At 36.6% G+C, this 20,946-nt stretch overlaps 1 protein-coding gene across 4 annotated transcripts in view; it reads right to left on the bottom strand.

Annotated features, from left to right (window-relative positions):
- KIF18A (kinesin family member 18A) overlaps positions 1-20,360 on the bottom strand; it is a gene marked incomplete at its 3' end in the record, with an annotated part of 76,453 nt that extends 56,093 nt beyond the window's left edge. For 3 of the 4 annotated variants that reach the window (XM_079788883.1, XM_079788885.1, XM_079788886.1), the window contains exons 1-7: positions 20,187-20,360; positions 19,666-19,773; positions 10,045-10,413; positions 7,706-7,863; positions 4,773-4,877; positions 4,214-4,324; positions 1,706-1,903 (exon numbers count right to left, since the gene is read on the bottom strand). In XM_079788883.1, coding sequence (XP_079645009.1) covers positions 1,706-1,903; positions 4,214-4,324; positions 4,773-4,877; positions 7,706-7,863; positions 10,045-10,369 — 897 coding nt within the window. In that variant the 5' untranslated portion in view covers positions 10,370-10,413; positions 19,666-19,773; positions 20,187-20,360. The remainder of the gene's footprint in view (positions 1-1,705; positions 1,904-4,213; positions 4,325-4,772; positions 4,878-7,705; positions 7,864-10,044; positions 10,414-19,665; positions 19,774-20,186) is intronic. The other variant, XM_079788884.1, reaches the window with a different exon arrangement.
- Between the last annotated feature and the right edge of the window lie 586 nt (positions 20,361-20,946).

Genomic DNA, 20,946 nt, shown 5'->3' with positions numbered 1-20,946 from the left:
TAGAAGGATGCAATGAATATATAAAACAAATATCCTACTTAAAGATTTTATATCTATCTGAATATAAACTTTAGGTAATAAAATATCAATATTGGCTCATTAGTTGTAATACGCATACCTTATTAATAAAGATGTTAACAAGGGGAAATGAGTGTGGAGTATATTTAAGAAAAATTTAGTAGTATTATCTTAGCTACTTTTCTGTATCTAAACCTATTTAAAAAATGCCTATTTAAAAATTTTCCATTCATTTTTTAAAAGAAATTAAAATACAAAATTAATATATGCCCTAAATAAATATACTAGAAGAATAGTAAGAATTCTGTATGGCATAGAGCAGTTTTCTCTAACCATCTAAAATGGTAATTACTATTATAATTACTATTTTACAGATACTTTATCTAAAAGCGTAACAGAGTTATAAGAATGTAATTTTTCTAGGTTTTCTTTTACTTAAAAGATTCAGTTCTGACTTTATCATAAAAATTACACAAGACGTACAACTACTATATAAAAACAGAGCATTATAAGGCTAAGCTAAAAGCAAACTTACGTTATCCAATGGATATCTTTCATATTACAGAAGAGGAAAATTTGAACTAAGTAAAAAGCAAAATGACTCGGTTCAGGTCACATGGCTGGTAATTCAGACCTAGAAATGGGCCCTAGGTCTCCCAACTCCCAGTTTTTCAAACTGTAGAATGTGTATTGCTGAAAATTGAAATGATTTTACATGTACAACACATGCATTAAACACTGACTCATAAACGACTCTATGGGAGTCAATTATTAAAAATTAAGTATGAAAAAAAATGCCATAGTTTAAAACTTAGAAAATCAGACTCTATACCATGCTGTCTGCTTACATGTTTAAAGTTTTAAGCTAGAATATGAGTCATCTTGCTTTTGCAATCTTCATGGGATTTCAGTAACTACATATTATAGAAAGGGTCCTCAAATCATTTTAAAATACTTCATACTAAATCAAAAGGCAACATTTTAAAGACTTTACCATAATTTTCCTAAAACTTATGAGGCTGATTGAACTTAAATTAAATGACTGTTTTTTAACTTTTAAAAAAGTCACTTTTACAAATACAAAAACTGTAAAATATGCTGTACTCTAGTAAGCACTTCTGGCATATAGTAGGTGTAAAATATTTTAAATGCCCCAAAGGCATCCAATAAACACTAACCTATTAGGTAATTTAATTACATTTTATATCTTAAGTTCCTCTTCCTCTAAATCAACACTCTTTAATACTTAACCTAATTTTACAGTATATAAAAATACTAACCAGAACAGGTTTTAATTTTTCTAAGATATGTTTTGTGTCTTCCTGCCAATTCAATTATCTTGCTTGCTGTGTAGGAATCATTAAATGCTAACTTTAAAAATCAGTTTCAAAATAAGTAATGAGAAAGTACCATAAAATATTAACTATCAATCTTATATGCAATACTTTTCATTAAACAAAATTCTGGTTATAAAACTAGAAATTAAAAAAATACAGAACCATAGCTTTATTTGATATACTAGGCCTTCTGAAGTCTTTGCTCTGTATATAAAAATTATTGATGTACTCTTAAAATTTGATTAATAATAGATGTTTAAAACAAAATTATACTAAATAATTATCTCTCTAGAAATTATACATACTTCAATATTTCAAAATATTTAAACAAATAAACATATGGTACCAACCTTTGTATCTGCTAAAGCATTGATGACATTCCCAAGAGCGAGAAGTGATCGATTAATATTTGTACCTTCTCTGAACCGGGTCCCTTTAGCACTGGTAGCACTGGCTCTCTCAGACCCAGCCAGGTCAATGAGGGACATCTTGGCAATTCGGACATTTTGATCAATACTTGCTGTTTTGTCTTGTTGTCGCAAATAAATCTTTTTGAAATTACAGAATAGGTAAAAATGAGAAGATATAACAGAATTAAAAGGGAGATGTACAGTTTACTTTGGCTGATATTCAAGAATACCAGAAGTAACTACCAAAGTTGAGAAAAATTAGAAAATAAAAATGTGTCCAGAGGACAAATAAGTGTTGGCTGGACTAAGATCAAAACAACCACTATTTGTATCTGGTAACCCTTGAATCAGAACATGGGATTATCAGAGATGGTAGTGGGGCACAGGTCCTTTAGAAATAATGTTCCTAAGAGAAAATCAAAGGCAGTGGTCAAATGCTTTGCATGTCTGCAGGGATGGCTCCCAAAGGAAAGCTGAATTTGAATGTTGACCCAATTCGAAGAGTAAATTTACCCCAATTCTCCAAATTGTTGTGTGTCATTAGAGTTTAAAAAATGAAACATATAAAAAATAGTATATTAAAGAATATTAGTCATGTTCAACAGCCTATTAGAGTAAAGAAAAACTTATTCAACTATTTTAAGCTACTTTGTCATTTAACCGATATAAATTTGGTGGCAAATTTAAAAGATATGGGAAAGATAGTTTTCCATTATAAAAGCCTTTTGCTAAATTTTCTTACAAAACAGGGTCTAAGACATTTTGGAAAACTCCATGTCACAGATAAATATTTCTCTCAAGACTACTGACAAATGAAGTCAGTGGTAAGAATAGAAAAGATTAATACAATTTTGTGGGCTGGAGACTTTCTGAATGACTTGATTGCCTCAAATATGAATTCTTTCAACTATAATAATTTTTATAAAATGAGTTCGACATAGTATAATCTATATATATATATAAGAAGCCAGCGACCATAACGCCAGAATGACTGGTTGCTATGACGCCCACTGTGGCCAGCGAACTGGCCAACTCCGCCCTAACCCCCTGCGGCCCTTTCCACAGGCCGGCCCCACCCCCAATGGGCCCCTACCACCCTGATCGCCCCGCAGCCCCTCCCCCTGGCTTGCCCTGCCCCTGATTGTCCACCCTCTACCCCAATAGGGGCAAGGCCAGCCGGCCAACCTCCTGCAGCCCCTCCCCCCACCGATTGGCCCTCCTCCCCAATCAGGGGCAGAGCTGGCCATCCCAGTCCCCGATGGGCCCCCCAACTCCAATCAGGGGCAGAGCTGGCTGGCCAAACACTCATGGCCCCTCCCCCAGGCTGCTGGCCCCTGATTGGCTCTCCCCACCCCATTTGGCCCACAGCCTCTCCTCACGCTGGCCCCGCCCCCACCCTAATTGGGGGCAGCCCTCCACCCCCCGGCCAATTGCCCATGGCCCCTCCCCTGAGCCAGCCCAGCTCTGATCTGGTCCCGACTGGGGCCGGGCCAGATGGGCCCCACCTGGCACGAATTCATGCACCAGGCCTCTAGACTATATAATAAAAGCCTAAGCTACCATTACGTTGGAACGACCATAACAACCAGTTTCTATGATGTACGCTGACCACCAGGGGGCTGACGATCAACGCAGGAACTGCACCCTTGTGGTCAGTGCACTCCCACAGGGGGAGCGCTGCTCAGCCAGAACCAGGATCACAGCTGGCAAGCGCAGCTGCAGTGGCAGGAGCCTCTCCTGCCTCTGCAGCGGCGCTAAGGAGCAGCAAGCCGAGTGGTAAGGATTAGTGAGCAGGCGGGCAGTAAGGAGTGAGGGCCCCCAGACTGCGAGAGGGCACAGGTCGGGCTGAGGGACCCCCCTGGCCACCCAGTACACAAACTTTGTGCACTGGGCCTCTAGTCTATAATAAAGCTACATAATCATTTGGTTTTAACAGGACTAGAAGCTGTAAGAAATAATATTTAACCTATGCATTTAGGACTCTTAAAAGTACTGTATCAACTGAATTGCACTTTCTTAAAGAATGCAACTACTTTATATGGTCACTATAATGAAATCTTTTAAAAAGTGAATCAGTATCTCCCCAATTCCTTGGTTATGTAAATCTAGATCTATAAAGTTTGCTCTGAATATAAGTTTATGCTTTGGAAATATTAAAATATTTTCACCAATTTAAAGAAAAAAAAAAAAAGAAAAACTCCTCCAACACTTCCACTGTTTTTATCCTATAACATTAACCAGGTAAAATTTACATTTCTGATTTACATCATCTCATTTCTAAATATTCTTGATAGAATCTTCTCAAAGCTCCAAAGTAAAGAAAGAGCTGAGAAGTAGGAAAGTTCATAGATGAAAAATTTTTTTGTATGTGTGAAAATTACCATCCACGAATTTGGCTTCATTTATTTTAAATTCAACTTTAAGAGTGATAGTCTAGTGGCTTGTTACCTGAAAAACAGCATGAGAACGAGAAGATGTGGCATTCATATCAGTAGGATGTTGTGTCCTGTTTTTGTTCCCATTATCCAATAATTGTAAAATTTCCTCTGAGGACTTGGGCTAGAGAAGTTTAAAAAATATATACAAATTAGCCATATGAGTTTAATTTTTTTAATACACTTTCAACAAGCAAGAATTTTAAAGATAAAAGAAAAGGTGAGAAAATGCTTTCTATAATTTAAATCCTATTAAATATTGACTGTATATCATTTGCTTTGTAAGTTGGTGTTACATGAGGATTAAAAGATAAAGCTTTGTCTTCTGAGCAGATAAAATATAAACGTATTAAAGAGAATAATATATTATGTTAAATGTTCAAGAGTATTTTTAAAAGAAAAGCTCATTTATAATTATTTCAAGGAAAACAAAATAAAACTGAAGATATACCATGTTTATTTTAAGTTTGCACTTCATTATTTTTCTTCTTTCTCAAGCACAATGAAGAATAAGTAAATTGCTAAACAACCAAACTTGCTATTTGAACAAGGGGAAAAGTTTATAAACATACCTGATGTAAAGTCAACCCCTGAACAACCACCCCTTTTTGGGCATCTTCCCGGACAGCAAGTGGCCCTGAATTTACTAAGAGGTCACGAATCTGTTCATTATATACCTTAAGATAAAAATAAAAACAACTGCTTTAGCATTGATCTTAAAGCAATAGTGATAACATCATAAACAGGCATACATTGCTGATTTAAGTTTATATTAGAATTTTATCTTAAAGATAAATAGCAGATCATTTAGTTCATCTCATTCCTTCTATCTCATGTTGCCATTAATTTTCTACCATCTGAGGAAACAGAAGAGTTTAATTACATAGGTTTGACATTTAAATTTAAAGGTGGAGTCATTATACCCTCACCCCATAATTGCTAACTTGAGGATTTCAGTGAAACAGAAATAAGATAGCTGGAATTGCCTTTGACTATTTCCTGGAAATATACAGGACACATGGTCTTGGGAAATTCTAGTGGATCTGAAATGTAAGTTATATGGAGGTGGCATGGTTCTCACTGGAGAAGACATTTATTATTTCATGATGCCCAAATAGACCAAACTTTTAAAAATTTTACAGCTCAAAAGTTAAATAAAACTCATACTCAAGGATGGATAGTATTTTATTCCATTTATCCTTCAATTACATTAATTTAACATGTAATTCTTATGCCAAATTCCATAATGGAACCTCCTTCCCCCATTTGAATAATGAAGGAACTAGGGCCCTAGAAGGTTAAGCGATTTGTCGATGGCCACGAAAGTAACAGCAGAGGAGATTGAAGGCCAAATATCCTCACTCTACTACATGGTATTGAATACACATCTGTACTTTATGACTTTGGCATTTTGTTTTTTTTAGTAATTTTTATTTTTTTAAGTAATGCATATACATAATTTTATTGAGGTAATTTTATGAATTTACTAAAGGTACTAAGTTTTCTAGTTCCTAACTAAATGACAACTACCACTCATATTTTCATATTCTAATAAATAGCCCAGGGTGACAATTCATTGCTAGTAAAACTTTTAACAATGAATGATAACCATTTTTAAATGTAATAAACTCTTTAAAGTAGTAAAATATTCAAGAGCTGTTTTTGGCTCTTATTTTTCTGAAGTAGCAGTCACTTTTCTAGTGCTTTCCCTTACCCACTTAAATCATACAAAAAACGCAATTAGAACAATCATTCTCAAGCTAGTCTATGCTTCAGAACCACCTGGGAGCTTTTTAAAAACATAGATGCCTCGGCCACAATCCAGACCTATTAAATTAAAATGTCCAGGGGGTGAGGTCCAGGCATGTCTATTTTTAAAAAGCTCCATAGCCAATTCTGGTACACAGCCCAAGAGGAAAACCATTAGATTAGACATTGCCTTACCAATAATAAAATGGAAGTAGATTAAAAGAAAGGAAAAAAGATTAAAAACATTATAAAAAAAAAAACAAACTTTAAAATTCTCCCAGTTATGAAGGGATCTAAAAAAGAAATAATGAATACTGCCATGCTCTTTTCTAATTATGTTCAGAACAATTGTTTTCCATACCTAACTATAGGAAGTGAGTTTTACTTCTCTTTTATCTTCAAATCCTATAGACTAAGATGAAAATTTTTAGCAACATACATAATCTTAATGAATTTTTGAAATGTAAGGGCTTAACTTATAAGGTATCAATAAAAGAGCTGTAACTAGTAGAAATTTTTCTCTGACACCACAAATGAATAGGCAGTAAAATCAGGAATTTATGTTTCTGTACTGGTTTCTGAAACACTATCTAAATTCAAAGTTAGAATGCCTGGCACTTAGTTATGATGTGTTGAATGTCAGCTATTAGTAAAAGGGTAGGAGGCCTACGGAAATGATGGGGCATGCCAGAAGGACCTAGGAGACAGCACAAAAGAGCCTTGATTGGCACAATTTCAGCATATAAATAAATAATTACAGAAAGAGATTATAAACTATTGAATTATGTTAACAATTTGATGAGTCCACACTGATACAATAAAGGAAAGAGAAGCTCTCTTTACAGTAGACAGCCAATGAATAAATGTAGAAGAAATGAAAGAATTTAAAATCACAATCATCTACCGTCATATTAATTGATTCAAGCATGAATCATCAGTGGATGAAAGTTTAGTAAGAAGATATTTACATTTTCTCCCTACAAGGTACTTTTTAATTATAAAAGTTAAAGTAGTCTTGACAATGCAGAAACTTTGCAGACACTAGCATAATGAAATTGATCAAAGTTAACATAGCTAGTAATGGGACTAACTAAACACATAAGCCTCTTGATATGATGTCATAAGAACACAAAGTCACTTGTGTGGTATTTCTGCCAGTGTATAACCCAAATCTAATCTTGACAAACCAAACTAAGGGTTTTATGACAGCAACATAAAACATAAAGAAAAAGAAATCCAGATTAAGGAGACTAAGGAGTTATGACAACTGAATGCAACTAAGGATCTTAGATTTTCTTTTCTAATAAAGGGCATTATTAGAATCAATAGCAAACTCTCAGTAAGGTCTATGGATTAGGTAACAGTGTATCATTGTTCATTTCCTGATAACTCTTTGGTGGTTATTTTAGGAAACTTCTAAAAGTCTGTAACTTCAGCAGTTTAAAAAAAAGAAACAGCTACACACACATAAAGAGATAGAAAGTAAAGGTAGTCAAATGTTAACAATATAGGGAATCTGGGTAAAGAGTACCTGGAAGTTCTTTGTACTAATCTTCCTACTTTTATGCAAGTCAGATATGCAAAATAAAATACCAGAAAAAGAGAAAGATGCATCACAGGTACTTAAAAATGGTGTTATAATATATTCATGAGAAAATTCCTATATGACAGAATAATTTAAATGGACCATGGGACTTCTTAGAGAAAGAGTTCTCAATACTATTGATTAATCTAAAGAATGCTATTGCCAACTTACCTCCAGATAAGAAACTGCGGTACTACATATTTTCTCTTCTTTAATCTCATCCATGGATTTGTAAAGGTCTAACAAGGTTAGATACATCACTCCAGGTTCAGTAGTTGATCCTAGCATCGTGTGGGTCTTCCCAGCTCCAGTGGCACCATATGCAAGTACTGGGTTTTTATGAAAAGTGATCAAAACTCTCTGTTATGACATATACCATTACTACAGCCCCTATCTAGTGGATAGTTCCATCTGGATATGCTCAACAGTAACTTTAAAATCAACAGATAGATCCAAAATTAATTTATAGTCTTATCCTTAAAACCTGCAATGTTCGCAAAATCAACTCTTACTTCTATATTCTCTATTCTGATTAATGGTACCATCATCCACCCACCTGGCTTCCCTCTCCCCGACCCCAACACCTATTCCCAATCTTCTACCAACCTTACACATTTTAAGTAATCAATTATGTCTCCCTACTAGTCTCAATCTTCTTCCATCCCATAGAATTTGTGCAGTTACTTTTATGAAAAATAAAGTTTGAATATGTTAAAGCTGTGTAATTGTTCCACAGTCCTACAGGAGGAAATTCAAATTCCTCACCTTGGAATATTATTAGGCATTCTAAGAGAGGGTGTCTGGTTATCGCTCTAGCCTATTTATCCCTTGCTGTGGTCTAAGTACACTAGATTATCTGAAGTTCTCCTTAAGTGCTGCTCTCTTTCTACTCCACTGCTTTTGTCTTGGCAAGTTCCTCTATTTAATCCAACTAGAAAACTTTCATCTGTTCTAAATATTCAGCACAAATGTCACTTTCCTTGTGCCCCTAACAATCTTAGGCAGAAACGTCTACTCCCTTATTTGAACCCTCAGTATAAGCCACACAACCTTCTATTCCAGCACATATCACAGTGTATTTACAACTCTGAGCTCTGCCAAGGCAGAGGCCAGATACCCTTCACACTTAACAAACCACCTGGCACAAAGCAGGTACGCAATACAAGTTTGCTGAGTGAGTGAGTTCTAGATAGAAACCATTTATAAAATTCATTTTAAAATTTAAAACAACAAAAAATGATGTCTTACGCAAATTACTTGTTTTTCAAGATTCTATCCAGTAACACATAAAAGTTATTTTTTTTCCCAAATGCAAGAAAAAGTCCACATATGGAAAATACCCATCACAATATTAATGCAAAAAAAAGTGGCAAATACCCACCACAAGATTGAAATAAGGCAATAATTCCCCATATTATTACTGGTGAGAATATTTTTATAAGTTACATCTCTGTGCTGAGCTAAATGTTAACCAACTACCAGAATACTTTTCACAAGAATGAATTAAACTGATGTATGTTTCATTTTGCTCTATTTTATGTGAGACCATAATACATCAAGAAATCTTAAGACAGCTAGAAAATAATATAAAATCAAAGCCAAGAAGAAACCAAAGATTCAGTTGGTAGATTTTTGTTTATTTGATGTAAAAAAAATTAAAACTCTCTAGAGACAATATGGAATTCCATGAATGAGGAAAAGAATATATACTAAAATTCAGAATCATAGCAGATATAATCAATAAACCACATTCCTTTCTTACTATACCAAGAGGATAAGTCTTCTGTAATAAAACTGAATGAGTCAGTGAGAGACAGTAAAATATGTTATAGTTTTGGGCATCTTAAAGAAAATGCCATAAATTGTAGTAATTCCAAAAGTAAGATATGAATAGTGGTATTAAGTGCCTTGTAAGCATAGAGAAATAGCTGGCCTTTTGGACATATCTCTTTCTAGGAAATCAAGATGGCCGATTTGAAAGGAAAATTATTATAGGTCTATCAAGGGCACTAGACATTATTTTTTGGCTGAAGATATACTAACAAAGCACTTGAAATCCAATTAACATGGGCTTTTAACATTTTTATTTCAAGATACTGTAAAAAAAAAAAAGGTGCTATAAAGAAAATGCCAAGTGTTCAAAAAATGTCTGACTATTCCACAGGGATAGATAGTTATAAGGGTAAGCAGTGAAACTATTATAAACACAAACTGTGAGAAATCTGGCATCAGTTATAAGAAACATGTGGTTTAATAACAAATTGAAAGGATGATTGTCTATAGGGACCATAGCAAGACGGTGAAAGAGAAAGTTTCACAAATGATATGTTATATATGATACTAAATTTCAAATAAAGTTTGCATTTACAATGAAAGTCTACTGAATTCAATAATTTTAGCAAACATGCACCTTAAAATTGATATTTACAAGGAAAAAAACCAAGTAGATGTTTCTTCAATGTAAAAACTAAAATCAGACAGAAAAATTAAACCCCAACTGAAGTAATTACCTGTGCAATTATACCCATTCAAAAAACTCCGAAGAATTGGCTTAGTAGTGTGTTCAAAAACTTCTAATTGAGTTGAAGTTTCATCAAAAACAGCATCAAATACAAACTTAAGATCCTTATTTTGTTTCTTTGTAATATCTCGATTTCCAGATTTCTTTCCACGGAAAAAACTGATTTCTTGTTGTTTGGGATCAAAAACTAGAATATGCTTATCCACAACATGGGCCACTTTATGGAATCCAGCTGCCTTTTCCTTTGTGTTCTCAGGACGTACACGAACAACTACTTTCATGTGGTGACACAGGTCTTCCTCAGTGACAGACATGATTGATTATCTTGGTTCCTTTATTTATATGAACACCTAAATATCTAAAATTAAAAAGAAAAATAAAGTATTACTATTAGTTCTACATGCCTGCAAAATGACTGGCATGTAGTATTCATTGAAAAAAGATGTTAATTCTGTTCCACTCACCTGGTAAATGTCATTGGAAATATATATAGAGTTGCCTGTTGAACAACATGGGTTTATACTGTGTGGGTTTACTTCTTTGCGGGTTTTTTAAAATAAATACTGTAAATGCATTTTCTCTTCCTTATGATTTTCTTAATAACATTTATCTTACTTTAAGGATATAGTACATGATGCATACAAAAATGTGTTAATTTACCATTTATATAATTTATAAGGTTTCTAGTCAACAGTGGTCTGTTAGTAAAGTTTTGGGAGAGTCAAAAGTTACATGCAAAATAAGTCAGACAGAAGTTAGGAACCATATGATTCCACTAGTATATGGAACATAAAACTGAAAGCAACCAATGAACAAACAAGAAAAACTCACAGACACAGACAACAGTATGGTGGTTACTAGAGGGAAGGGAGTGGGCTGGGGTAAAATAAAAAGTAAAGGAGGTCAAATTTATAGTGACAGAAGATTTGACTTTGGGAGGTGGGCACACAGTGCAATATAAGGATTACGCGTCTCAGAATTGTACACTTGAAACCTATATAAACTTATTAACCAAGTTACCCCAATAAATTTAATTTTAAAAAGGAAAATAGTTATATGCAAATTTTGAAAGGTATCGGGCAGGGCGTGGGGGTGGGGGGAAAGAGACAGTGCTCCAAACCTCTGCTTTGTTCATGGGTCAAGTGTGTGTTTGTGCATGTATGTACACATTTGTTTGTTTGTTTATCTAACTCCTTGGTTCAAAATCTTCCAAATAGTTCTTCATCTTATTCAGAGTACAAATTAAGTTCATTAATGGCCTACATTTTTCACCTTGTTTTATTGCTCACTCTATTCCAGCTAACACACCAAGCACCCGAATAGGGTTTCTATTAGCCATTCTCTTTTTTGCCAAGTACTTAACTAATTCTTTCACTTCTTTCAAGTCCTTGCTCTATTGCTGCTCTCCTAACCTCATTAAAATTGCCAACCCAATTCCTAATAACTCTTATCCTGCTTTATTTTTTTCCAAAGCACTTACTACCTCCTAATAGACTGTATTTTTAAAAATTTATTTATGTGTTATTTTTCTCTCTTCCAGTTAAACTAGAAGCTTTTTATTAGCATGCATTTAAAAAAATGTTTTGCTTATTATGTGTTCCAAGAGCATAAAACAATGCCTGTCACATGATAGACAATCTATAAGTATTTGATGAACAAATTAGTGAATACTAAAAGGCTTTTCTTGGTCCTAACTTTAAGATTATTTTCTGGATTGTGGAGGCTCCCACATTATTGAACTTTGTTAGTTTTTCTTTATTCTTATTATTGTGAGGCAGTCATGTAGTCAGAACATAATTTTTAAACCTTCTATCATTAATGTACCCTAATTTACATCATTATAGAGCAGTGACTAGGATCTATATTTAGAGCTAGGATCCCTGAATAAACCATGGGTATACAGCATCTCCATCACCATCACATCTGGGCTTGCTAATTGATACATCCTTGGAATTATTTTTAACCCAATGGGTCTCTGAGACACAGGTAGAGAAAAACCTGGTTGTTTCAATTCCCACTGCCCAGAAGCTTGCAGCCAAGATCACATTTACTAAAAATAGTTCACAAGCCAAGGCTCTTCCTTCATTACCTTGATATAATTCTGAGAGATCCTTTCCTGTTCATTCCCATGACTCAAACTAAAATAGTGCTGGAGTCCTTGTAAAAAAAAATCAAAGCTAGATTTCTGGGTAGCCTCCCAGTGATTGTATATGGTTTAGCTGAAGTGTTTAAAACCATATACAAGTGTAAGGGCAAGGTCTGACTAATATATTTCAGGTAAAGAGATTTATTATGGTTTCACACATACATGCCATTTTTTGGCATAGTGACATAATCTAATCACTCTCATTGCTGTGGAGATAAAATACTATAGGGAATAGAGATTAGCTAGGTCACTGTAGTAATATAGACAAGAGATGATGTTGTCAACTCAGAACAGGGTGATGGTCAGGTTCTGGATGTATTCTAACGGTCAAGACAATAGAATTTCCTGACAGATGTTGGGTATGGGAAGAAAACAGGATTCAAGAATAACTCCAAAGTTCTTGGCCTGGGTGTTGGGAATAAATGGAATAGCCATTAACTGAGATGATAATAACAAAGGGTAGAGCAGGTTTTGGAGCAGAAGATAAGTTCAGTTCAAGATATCGTAAATCTGAAAATGCTAATAGGTAGAAATGTTGATGCAGTTGGAAGCCAAGTTAAGAAGTAAAGCTGTCCTCAGAGTCTTAATGTCATTTGACGCTTTTAGAAGTTTTTAAAGCTTCAAATGGCATTAAGATTTGGGGGAGACCTTTAAATCAAGGAGGAAGGAATGATCCATTATGTTAAATACTGCTAATATGTTCAATCCTATATAATAAAAGCCTAATATGCAAATTGTCCCCTCGACCAGGAGTTCGACCGCTCGCTATGACATGCACTAACCACCAGGGTGCAGCGCAGAACATGGCGGATGTCGGCAACGTGGCGCTGGCAGTGGGTGGACGTGGAGGCAGTGCTGGTCCTGATGGGCCTGAAGAGTGGGACTGCAGCAGGATGGTGGAGCAGGTGAGCGGGCAGCGCCAGGCCAAGGAGGGTGTGAGCAGGGCCCGATCGGCCCGCCGATCACCCTGCAGACAGCGACCAACAGCGGTGGCGGGGTTGGGGCCGACGCCCAGCTCCCAGGCACTGAGAGAGCTGGGCGGGGCCCTGACTCAGGTGGAGGGGGATGCATGGAAGCCCGGGGGCCCAGGTGCTGCCCAGAGCCCAGAGGTCAGCTGGGACCTGCCCTTCCACACCAGACATTTGCACTTCGATTGCTGGCCAGGCCTAGGGACCACACCCTTGCACGAATTTCATGCACCAGGCCTCTAGTATTTAATAAGAAGTAACCATGGAATTTAGAAAAACAGAGGCCAATGAGAAGAGCATTTTTGGGGGAATGGTGGGACAAAAGACTGAATGGGAGAAGATTCAGAGTGAATAAAGAAACTACTACTGCAAAAGTGAGCAAAGAAATGGTGTGGGTGGAAGGTGAAGAAGGGTTAAAAGAAGAAATTTCTTTTTTTTTTTAATGGAAAAATAACAGCAACGAGATAGCTAAAATATGTCATAAAACCATATACTTTTGGAAAGTATTCAAATAAGGCCGAAAGCAATCTAAAAGCAGAAGACAGTGGACACAGCACTTCCTTTTTAGGACTCTGTCCTTCTCCAAAAATAGAATGCTGAAGACGAAAGATGGTCATTTGGATTCTAACAGTCAGGTCCCAAGTGAATTACTACCCTGCTCTTTCTGTCTTGCCAAGTCCCACAAAGCACCTATAGCTCACTTCTATGACCTTGGTCAAGTTACTTAACCTCACTGAGTCTCAGGTTTCTCATTTGTGTAAGAGAGAATACGTCATAATACTGTTATAAAGGTTAAAGGACATAACAGGTATTAAGGCATTCAATAAACGTCAATTCTCTTCACTATCTGTCCCCACTCATGCCTCTTGTTCCCAAAGATACTGGTCCATCTTTTTAATGTTTCCCAATAGGCTTGTGACTGGCACTTTGGGTAGGATAATTCTTCCTTGTTTGGAACTGCCCCATGTATTAGAGGATGTTTAGCATCTCTGACCTCTGCCTGTTAAAGGCTAGTAGAATCCCACATTTCTGATGATACCAAAAGCTAACCTCCACACACATTTCTAAATCTTTTAAAAGTATTCAACAATGCTTTGACTTTAAGTGATAAACTTTTTAAAAATGACCAATATGTAATATATGAAATGGTTAACTAAGCATATAAGACATTAGGTGATTATTTCAAAACAGACTTTAGAACCTCAATGATGGAAGGTAAATCTTGCTAATTAATTAAAATAAGTTAATTTTCAGAAGTTGGAGCCAAACAGACTAGTTTAAAATTCCAGCTCTACTACTTACTGGCCATAATTGTGGCAAGTTACTTAAATGCCTTATGGCTCAGTTTCCTTATCTGTAAAATGAGACTAATAATAATACCTACTTCATAGAATTGTTGTGAGGATTAAGTACTTAGAGTAAAGCCTACACAAAGTATAGACTACAAATGTTTGCCACTAACATGGGATTAATAATAATACCTACTTCATAGAGTTGTTGTGAGGATTAAGCACTTAATGCAGACATAGAGTATACCACTACAAATGTTTGCTACTAACAATCCTTATCTGTAATAATAAAAGCATAATATGTTAATTAGACTAGACAGCCAAACAACCTTCTGGATGTCATTCCGGATGAAGCCGCAGCGGCGGGGGCTGAGGCAGAGGTGGTTAGGGGTGATCAGGCAGGCAGGCAGGCAAGCAGTTAGGAGCCAGTGGTCCCAGATTGTGCGAGGGATGTCCTGGATTGTGAGAGGGGGCAGGCCGGGCTGAGGGACTCGAGCCTCCCCCACCCCCACTGGTGCACAAATTTCGTGCACCAGGCCTCTAGTATTATTATAATATACAGTGCAGTGAAGGAAACAGATATTAACAAAATAGTGACACAAAAGGTAAAGGTTTAACTGTGACAAGTGTTTTAAAGTAAAAGTGAAAAGTGCTATGTAAGACTATAATGGGGTACTGATATAGTTAGAAAGCTTCCTAGAGGAAGTGATGAGTTGAGAGCTGAAGGATGGATAATTATTAACTAGGTAAAAAAAAGCATTTCAAGAAGGAAAACTAATTATGCATTCAGTAAATATTTATTGAATGCCTTCTATGTGGTAGGCATTGCTCTGGGTCCTAGGATAAAGATGGTCAGGAGTGTATGTGTGGGCTCCTATTTTAGGATAAGGCAGTTTGAAAAAAGCTTATCTAGTGGGTGACTTTACAGAAACTGAATAATGATTGAGAAAGTAAGTGCCTATGGCAAAAATATTTCAGGCAGCAGGTTCAAGAGCTTATGGCAGAAAACATAAGCTCTTGTGCAATGGACATAACTGGCTGCACGGTCAATTTGCTTAAATCTTGTTTCTTCTAGTTTAGTTTTAGATGATTGTAACTTTTTCTATGGCATCTAAAGAAATGCTCAATTTACCTTTGCTCAGTACTGATGCAGCAAAATAGAAGGGAGAAGATTGCATTCAGAGATAAAACTGGATTAGGGTGGGGTCAGATTTAGAAGATCTTGAATGCAAGGTTATAGCTTAGATTTGATTGAAAATTTAATTAAGAATTATTGAAGATATTTTAGAAGGCAACAGAGCTTATTCAAGTAACATTTCAAGGAGAAATTTTGACAATTACCTAAAGGATAGTTTAAGAAGTATGGCAAATGCAAATTTGTTTTAAACTTGCTATAGACTTTAAGAAAGACATCATCTTAATTTTTAAAGTATCATATTTACCCTACTTTGTGAAAACAAATGAGTGAATATAATTTTCATAGTAAAAATACCTCAAGTTTGAAGAAATTAACAAACAACCTAAAATCAACAAAATCACCAAAATGTAAAAATTTGTCTGTTTAAATATACTGATGCCTTCAGAGATTGATGAGGTTGTTCTTATACTAATACATGATGCCTGCTTTCTTTTCTAACATGGCTAAGTAAAAGAGATGGACATCTACTTGATTCTGAATAAGGCACATGGAAAGCAAATTCCTTAACCATGTTTACTAATTGCCAAAAGAAAAGACTAAATATTGTTATGTGACAATAATGTGTTGATTCCAAAATACTTTTCAAGTTCAATTTTGTCATATTTACTAAGTGGTATTGATTAAATAGAATAAAAAAAGAGCAAGCTGATGGGATTTCGTTGTTGGAACTAAAACATTAAGGAGAAACACTTCCAACACCCTTGTTCATATAGAAGAAAGGTATTTGTCTAGTCTAGAGAGAACAGAATATAAAAGAAAGAGTAACAAAGGAGCTAATGAAGGGGCTTTTTGTTGCCAATCTATAAAATGATAAGGTTGCACTATATGATATCTAAAGTCCTTTTTCTAGATCTAAAATTTTATAATTATTACATATGACAAGATATAACAGCTAATGAAGCTGTAGTTTTTTAACCTTTATATCCCTAACTTCTTGTATTAAACCTAGTACATAGTAAGTTCTCAAATATTTGATTAATAAATAGACACAGAATCTAAGAAAGCAATTTACCTTAGAGGAGAGACAAACATACAATATATTTCTCTAACAGAATAAACATATTACAGTCGAGTACAATGATTGGCAATAACAGGCAATTACAATGAGGACCCTGAGGCACAAATTAAAAAACAATGTGCCCAATTTCTTTTCATACAAAATCAGGAAAATGAGATAATGTTTCATGCTAATCAGTGAGAGAGCTTAAAATGTCACTTAACAAGGGTAACATTCAATTTTCTGGGAGTTTCACTTACATGGCACAGCTCATTGTTTTGCTATATTTAATGAAGAGGTGTTAAAACCTAATTCTCTTCAATAATTGCAAGATAATATAAATTGGGTTAAACAGGCAATCCTTAACTTTATCTAACTATCATTCACTCTAGGTAAAGTATAAGCCAGTGAAGTTAAAAGATTCACCCCCAATTATATGTAAATACAACAATACATTTTTAGTTCATTGACTGTATATACTGATGCCTTCTTCAAAAGCATTAAGATGATTTTATTAATCTTATGTCATTCCCCCTGCTCTAAATTCTTCAATGACTTCCCAACATAAGAATAAAATGTACTCTTTAGCATGTCCTGTAGGTTCTACACCTGTCTACTTCGACCATTTCTTCAAATGTTCTCTTCCTTGGTTACTCTGCTTCAGTCACACTGTTCTTCTTAGTGTCCCTAAAAAATTCCAGTTTTATCCTGTCCTCATTGCCTTCACACTTTCTCTTCTCTTTGCCTGGAAGGCTCTACCTTCAAATATTTGCAAATCTTAATCCCTCAGTTCATCATTTAGATCTCTCTCTATTCAAATGGCACTTCACAGAAGCTTTCCCTAAAGATCCCATTCAAAATAGTATTTCTGCCCTTGCCTCATCAATCTCTTACCTGCTTTATTTATCTTTCTAGCATCTAGACTAACTGGAAAATATATGTATGATTCGGTTACATACTTATTGTTTCCTCTCTAGAATGTCAGCACTGTGAGAGTATGGTCTTCATCTGTACCCCAGAACCTAGAACAGGGCTTGTCAAATATTTAGGATTCAATACATACTTATTGAATAAATGATAAACTAATGCAGTTTTTTAATGATACATGTGCCAAAAAACAAGTGCAGAATAGTGGACTCGGCACACAATCATTTGTATGTTTAAAAGATACATACTATTTGTGTATGCATGGACTCTGAGGGAGAGAACACAGAAATTGATAATGCCAGTTGCCCCATGGTGAGGAAATATAAAAGTCTGGGTGACAGGCAGGCTTGCTTTCTACTTTATATTCTTTTTTTGCTGTTTGAATTTTAAATGCAAAAGTTCAAAAACAAAACAAAAATTATTAAATTTACCTTAAACACAACTATCATTTGATAACAAGTTCCATTTATGAAATACTTTCTATTGAGCTCCTATTTTACAGACAGACATTCTAAGCAATTTGCATGCTTCTCATTTAATCCCCACAACAATCCTATGATATAGGTATATTATTAACATTCCAATCTTATACAGGAAAAAAACTAGTTAGGGAGAAATTGCGTTAACTGGCTAAAGTCACACTATTGGAAGCACAAGACATGGGATTTGAACACAGACTAAATCTAAAACTCAAGAATTTAATTGCCATTCTTCTTGATATCAATACATAATACTCAGAAACTTTCTTACAGAAGTTTAAAAAATACATATTTGCCTACTTTTGATAGAAACCTCAGGGTCTAGTACAGGAGCTCTTGAATACATGTAGAAAGAAAACAAAGTTTATGCTTTCTCTGTGCTTGTTTGATTATCACAGTTTCCATTCTCTCCAAATATACCATGAGTTGGGAACTCCTGGATTAGGTCTGTACAGTGATATTCAGTTATCATAAACAACAATGACTATCATTTGAAAACACTCTATATGCCAGGCATTATGGTAAACATTTGACATTCGCTATCTCATTCAATCCTTAAAATAATCATATATAAGGTAGATTCTATTATTGTCTCCATTTTACAAAAACCAGAGACCTAGTTTTAGAATAACTAATTCTGCCAAGATGACATAGCTAGTAAGAGAGGAGTCAGAATGTGGATCCAGGTCCAAATCCAAAGTCAATGTTCTGAACAACAATGCTCTACCGGAATCAGAACAAAATGCTTTCAAACAACAAAACAGAAATGTTGCACAGATCATCTTGAATGTGGAGTGATAGAGTTATAGATTACTTCTTAAATACAAACTCAAACCTGAATTAGATTCAGATTCAACAAACAGTTTTTAGGACCAGGAATTATCCTCCACACTATCATTTACTGTCTCTAGGCAACTTAACCCTCTTTCTGGAAATAACTTTAGTGTTAGAACCAGTGCTTCTACTAACTTACAAGCATCAGGGAACAAAGTTCACACGCAGGGAAGGGTGACACTGACATCTGGGCTATTTTTTTCCCTCCTAGTTTTTATAGAGTTGACAGCATAAAAGTAATTTTATGTGTACCTTCATGGATTCAGGGTATATTTTTAGTGGGACCAGAGGCTCTTTCTTTTCAAATGAAAATTTCATGTACTTCTAAATACTTGTTCAATAACAGAAGAGACATTAACCACTAGAGTTAAAGGCAGATAATCTTTGTACTGAAATACAATTATTACAAAACAATAGAAACTTAAAAAAAAACAAGTCCTATGTAGTCTTTGAATCTTATATTCTCTAGCACCAAAGCTCATTTATACCTCCCAAAATTCAAGGTGGTGGAATAACACTACCAACTAAAACCTGTGGAATGCCCAACACATTCTACCTGACTGTTAATAGTTAACCTACATTGCATATCATGCAGCAAAATTATTCACGTCTGGTCGAATCTCATAAGCGGCGGTCAGCTTTGACCTCTATGCAATCGAGTGCCCCTAAAGGAGTCTTGCAGAAACTAAGAACAGACGTTAGAAGGACCGATTCTCACAGCTTCATGTCCCTTTCATTTGCAACTTGCCAAGCAGTCTGATCTCTCCCATACCTCATCTGATCCTCAGCAATCCGTTAGGCAGTGCTGGCAGGTCTAACCTGGATGCTCAGGCCTTTACGGCAGGTTCTCCATTGACTTCTGCCAGTCTAATTGCAGAACCTCACGGGGAAGAAAAAAAAAAAAAAGTTTATAAATTGGTGAACCAAGGTTCCTCATTTGACAGTGGTGCCCAGTCACTTACACATCTGTGTCTGAAAGAAAACACTCTGAATCTGGGGTGCGGAGGTCACTTTACATTGTCAAGGGCTGGGCAGAAAGTGCTCTGCCGAAGTCTGGGAAAGGGGCCAGGATGCCCTTTAAAACTTCCACTTGCTCAGAATTGAAGGCAGGAGACCCCAGCCCTGCCTGCGGAGACAGTCGTGGGCTTCCGATCACACAGAGCCAGGCGCTTGGGGGGTTCTCCAGTTTCCTCTTCCTTTAGCTTTCTCCCCAGGGATCCTAACCACCTCCACCTCCACCTCCACCCTCACCCTCCATTCAACGCTTTCCTGCTGGTTAGTAATCCAGCCCACCTGGTCTTCCACGTGTGAGGCGGCGGGACCCTTCCGCTTCCAGCAAGACAGGTCATCCAAGAGGGCGTCCCGAGAACAGCTTTCTCTAGAGTTCCTCCCCCTCGCATCAGGCCCCAAAGAGGACACCGCGACTCTTCACTTCCATAGCAGCCTCCCGGCGACTCAAACTCAACCAAAAGATTCAAACCCAAGCCAGCTTCCTCAGCGCCCCGTTTCATTGGCTGCCGTCTTCGTGACGCCATCACGCCGGACGTTGCCGCGGCGCGCAGCAGCGGCGCGCTGCCGCGGGGCTCCGAAAGTCTCCGCCGCGCGACTCAGCGGAAGCTGCCCTGACTACTCGCGTCTCCTTGGCAACGCACGCGGCTGTTTCCGGAGGCCGTGGCCGAGGTGGGCGGGGCTAGGCCGGAACCGCAGGTGGGAGTCAGCCACCTGGGATTCTCAGGCCGCCTTCTGACGCGCGGGCGCTAGGCTGGGCCCCAGGGTTCAGGGTGTGAGTGAGAAGGGTGTGGGCCTGGGCTGATGTGTGCCCTCTGCTAGAGGGAGGGGCAGTCTGTTGGGTGTGGATTAGTAGATTCTGGGTGTTGGTTTTCTCCTTTTCTCCATTGACCAGTGAGGCCTCCAAAGGCGCAGGTCCCAAGCCACTCTCTCTTGGACCGAGCCGTGATCAATAAGCCTCAATTAATTAAAAGTCCAGGGCTTTAGGTCTGAGGCCCTAGGCTTCATCTCTCTGGACTCCCAGGCCTACTCTCTTTGGTGCTGA

The sequence above is a fragment of the Cnephaeus nilssonii genome (assembly GCF_951640355.1).
Source record: "Cnephaeus nilssonii genome assembly, chromosome: 13".
NCBI classification, from domain to species: domain Eukaryota; kingdom Metazoa; phylum Chordata; class Mammalia; order Chiroptera; family Vespertilionidae; genus Cnephaeus; species Cnephaeus nilssonii.
Note: the sequence above shows the minus strand (reverse complement) of the source record. Positions and strands in the feature narration are given on the sequence as shown.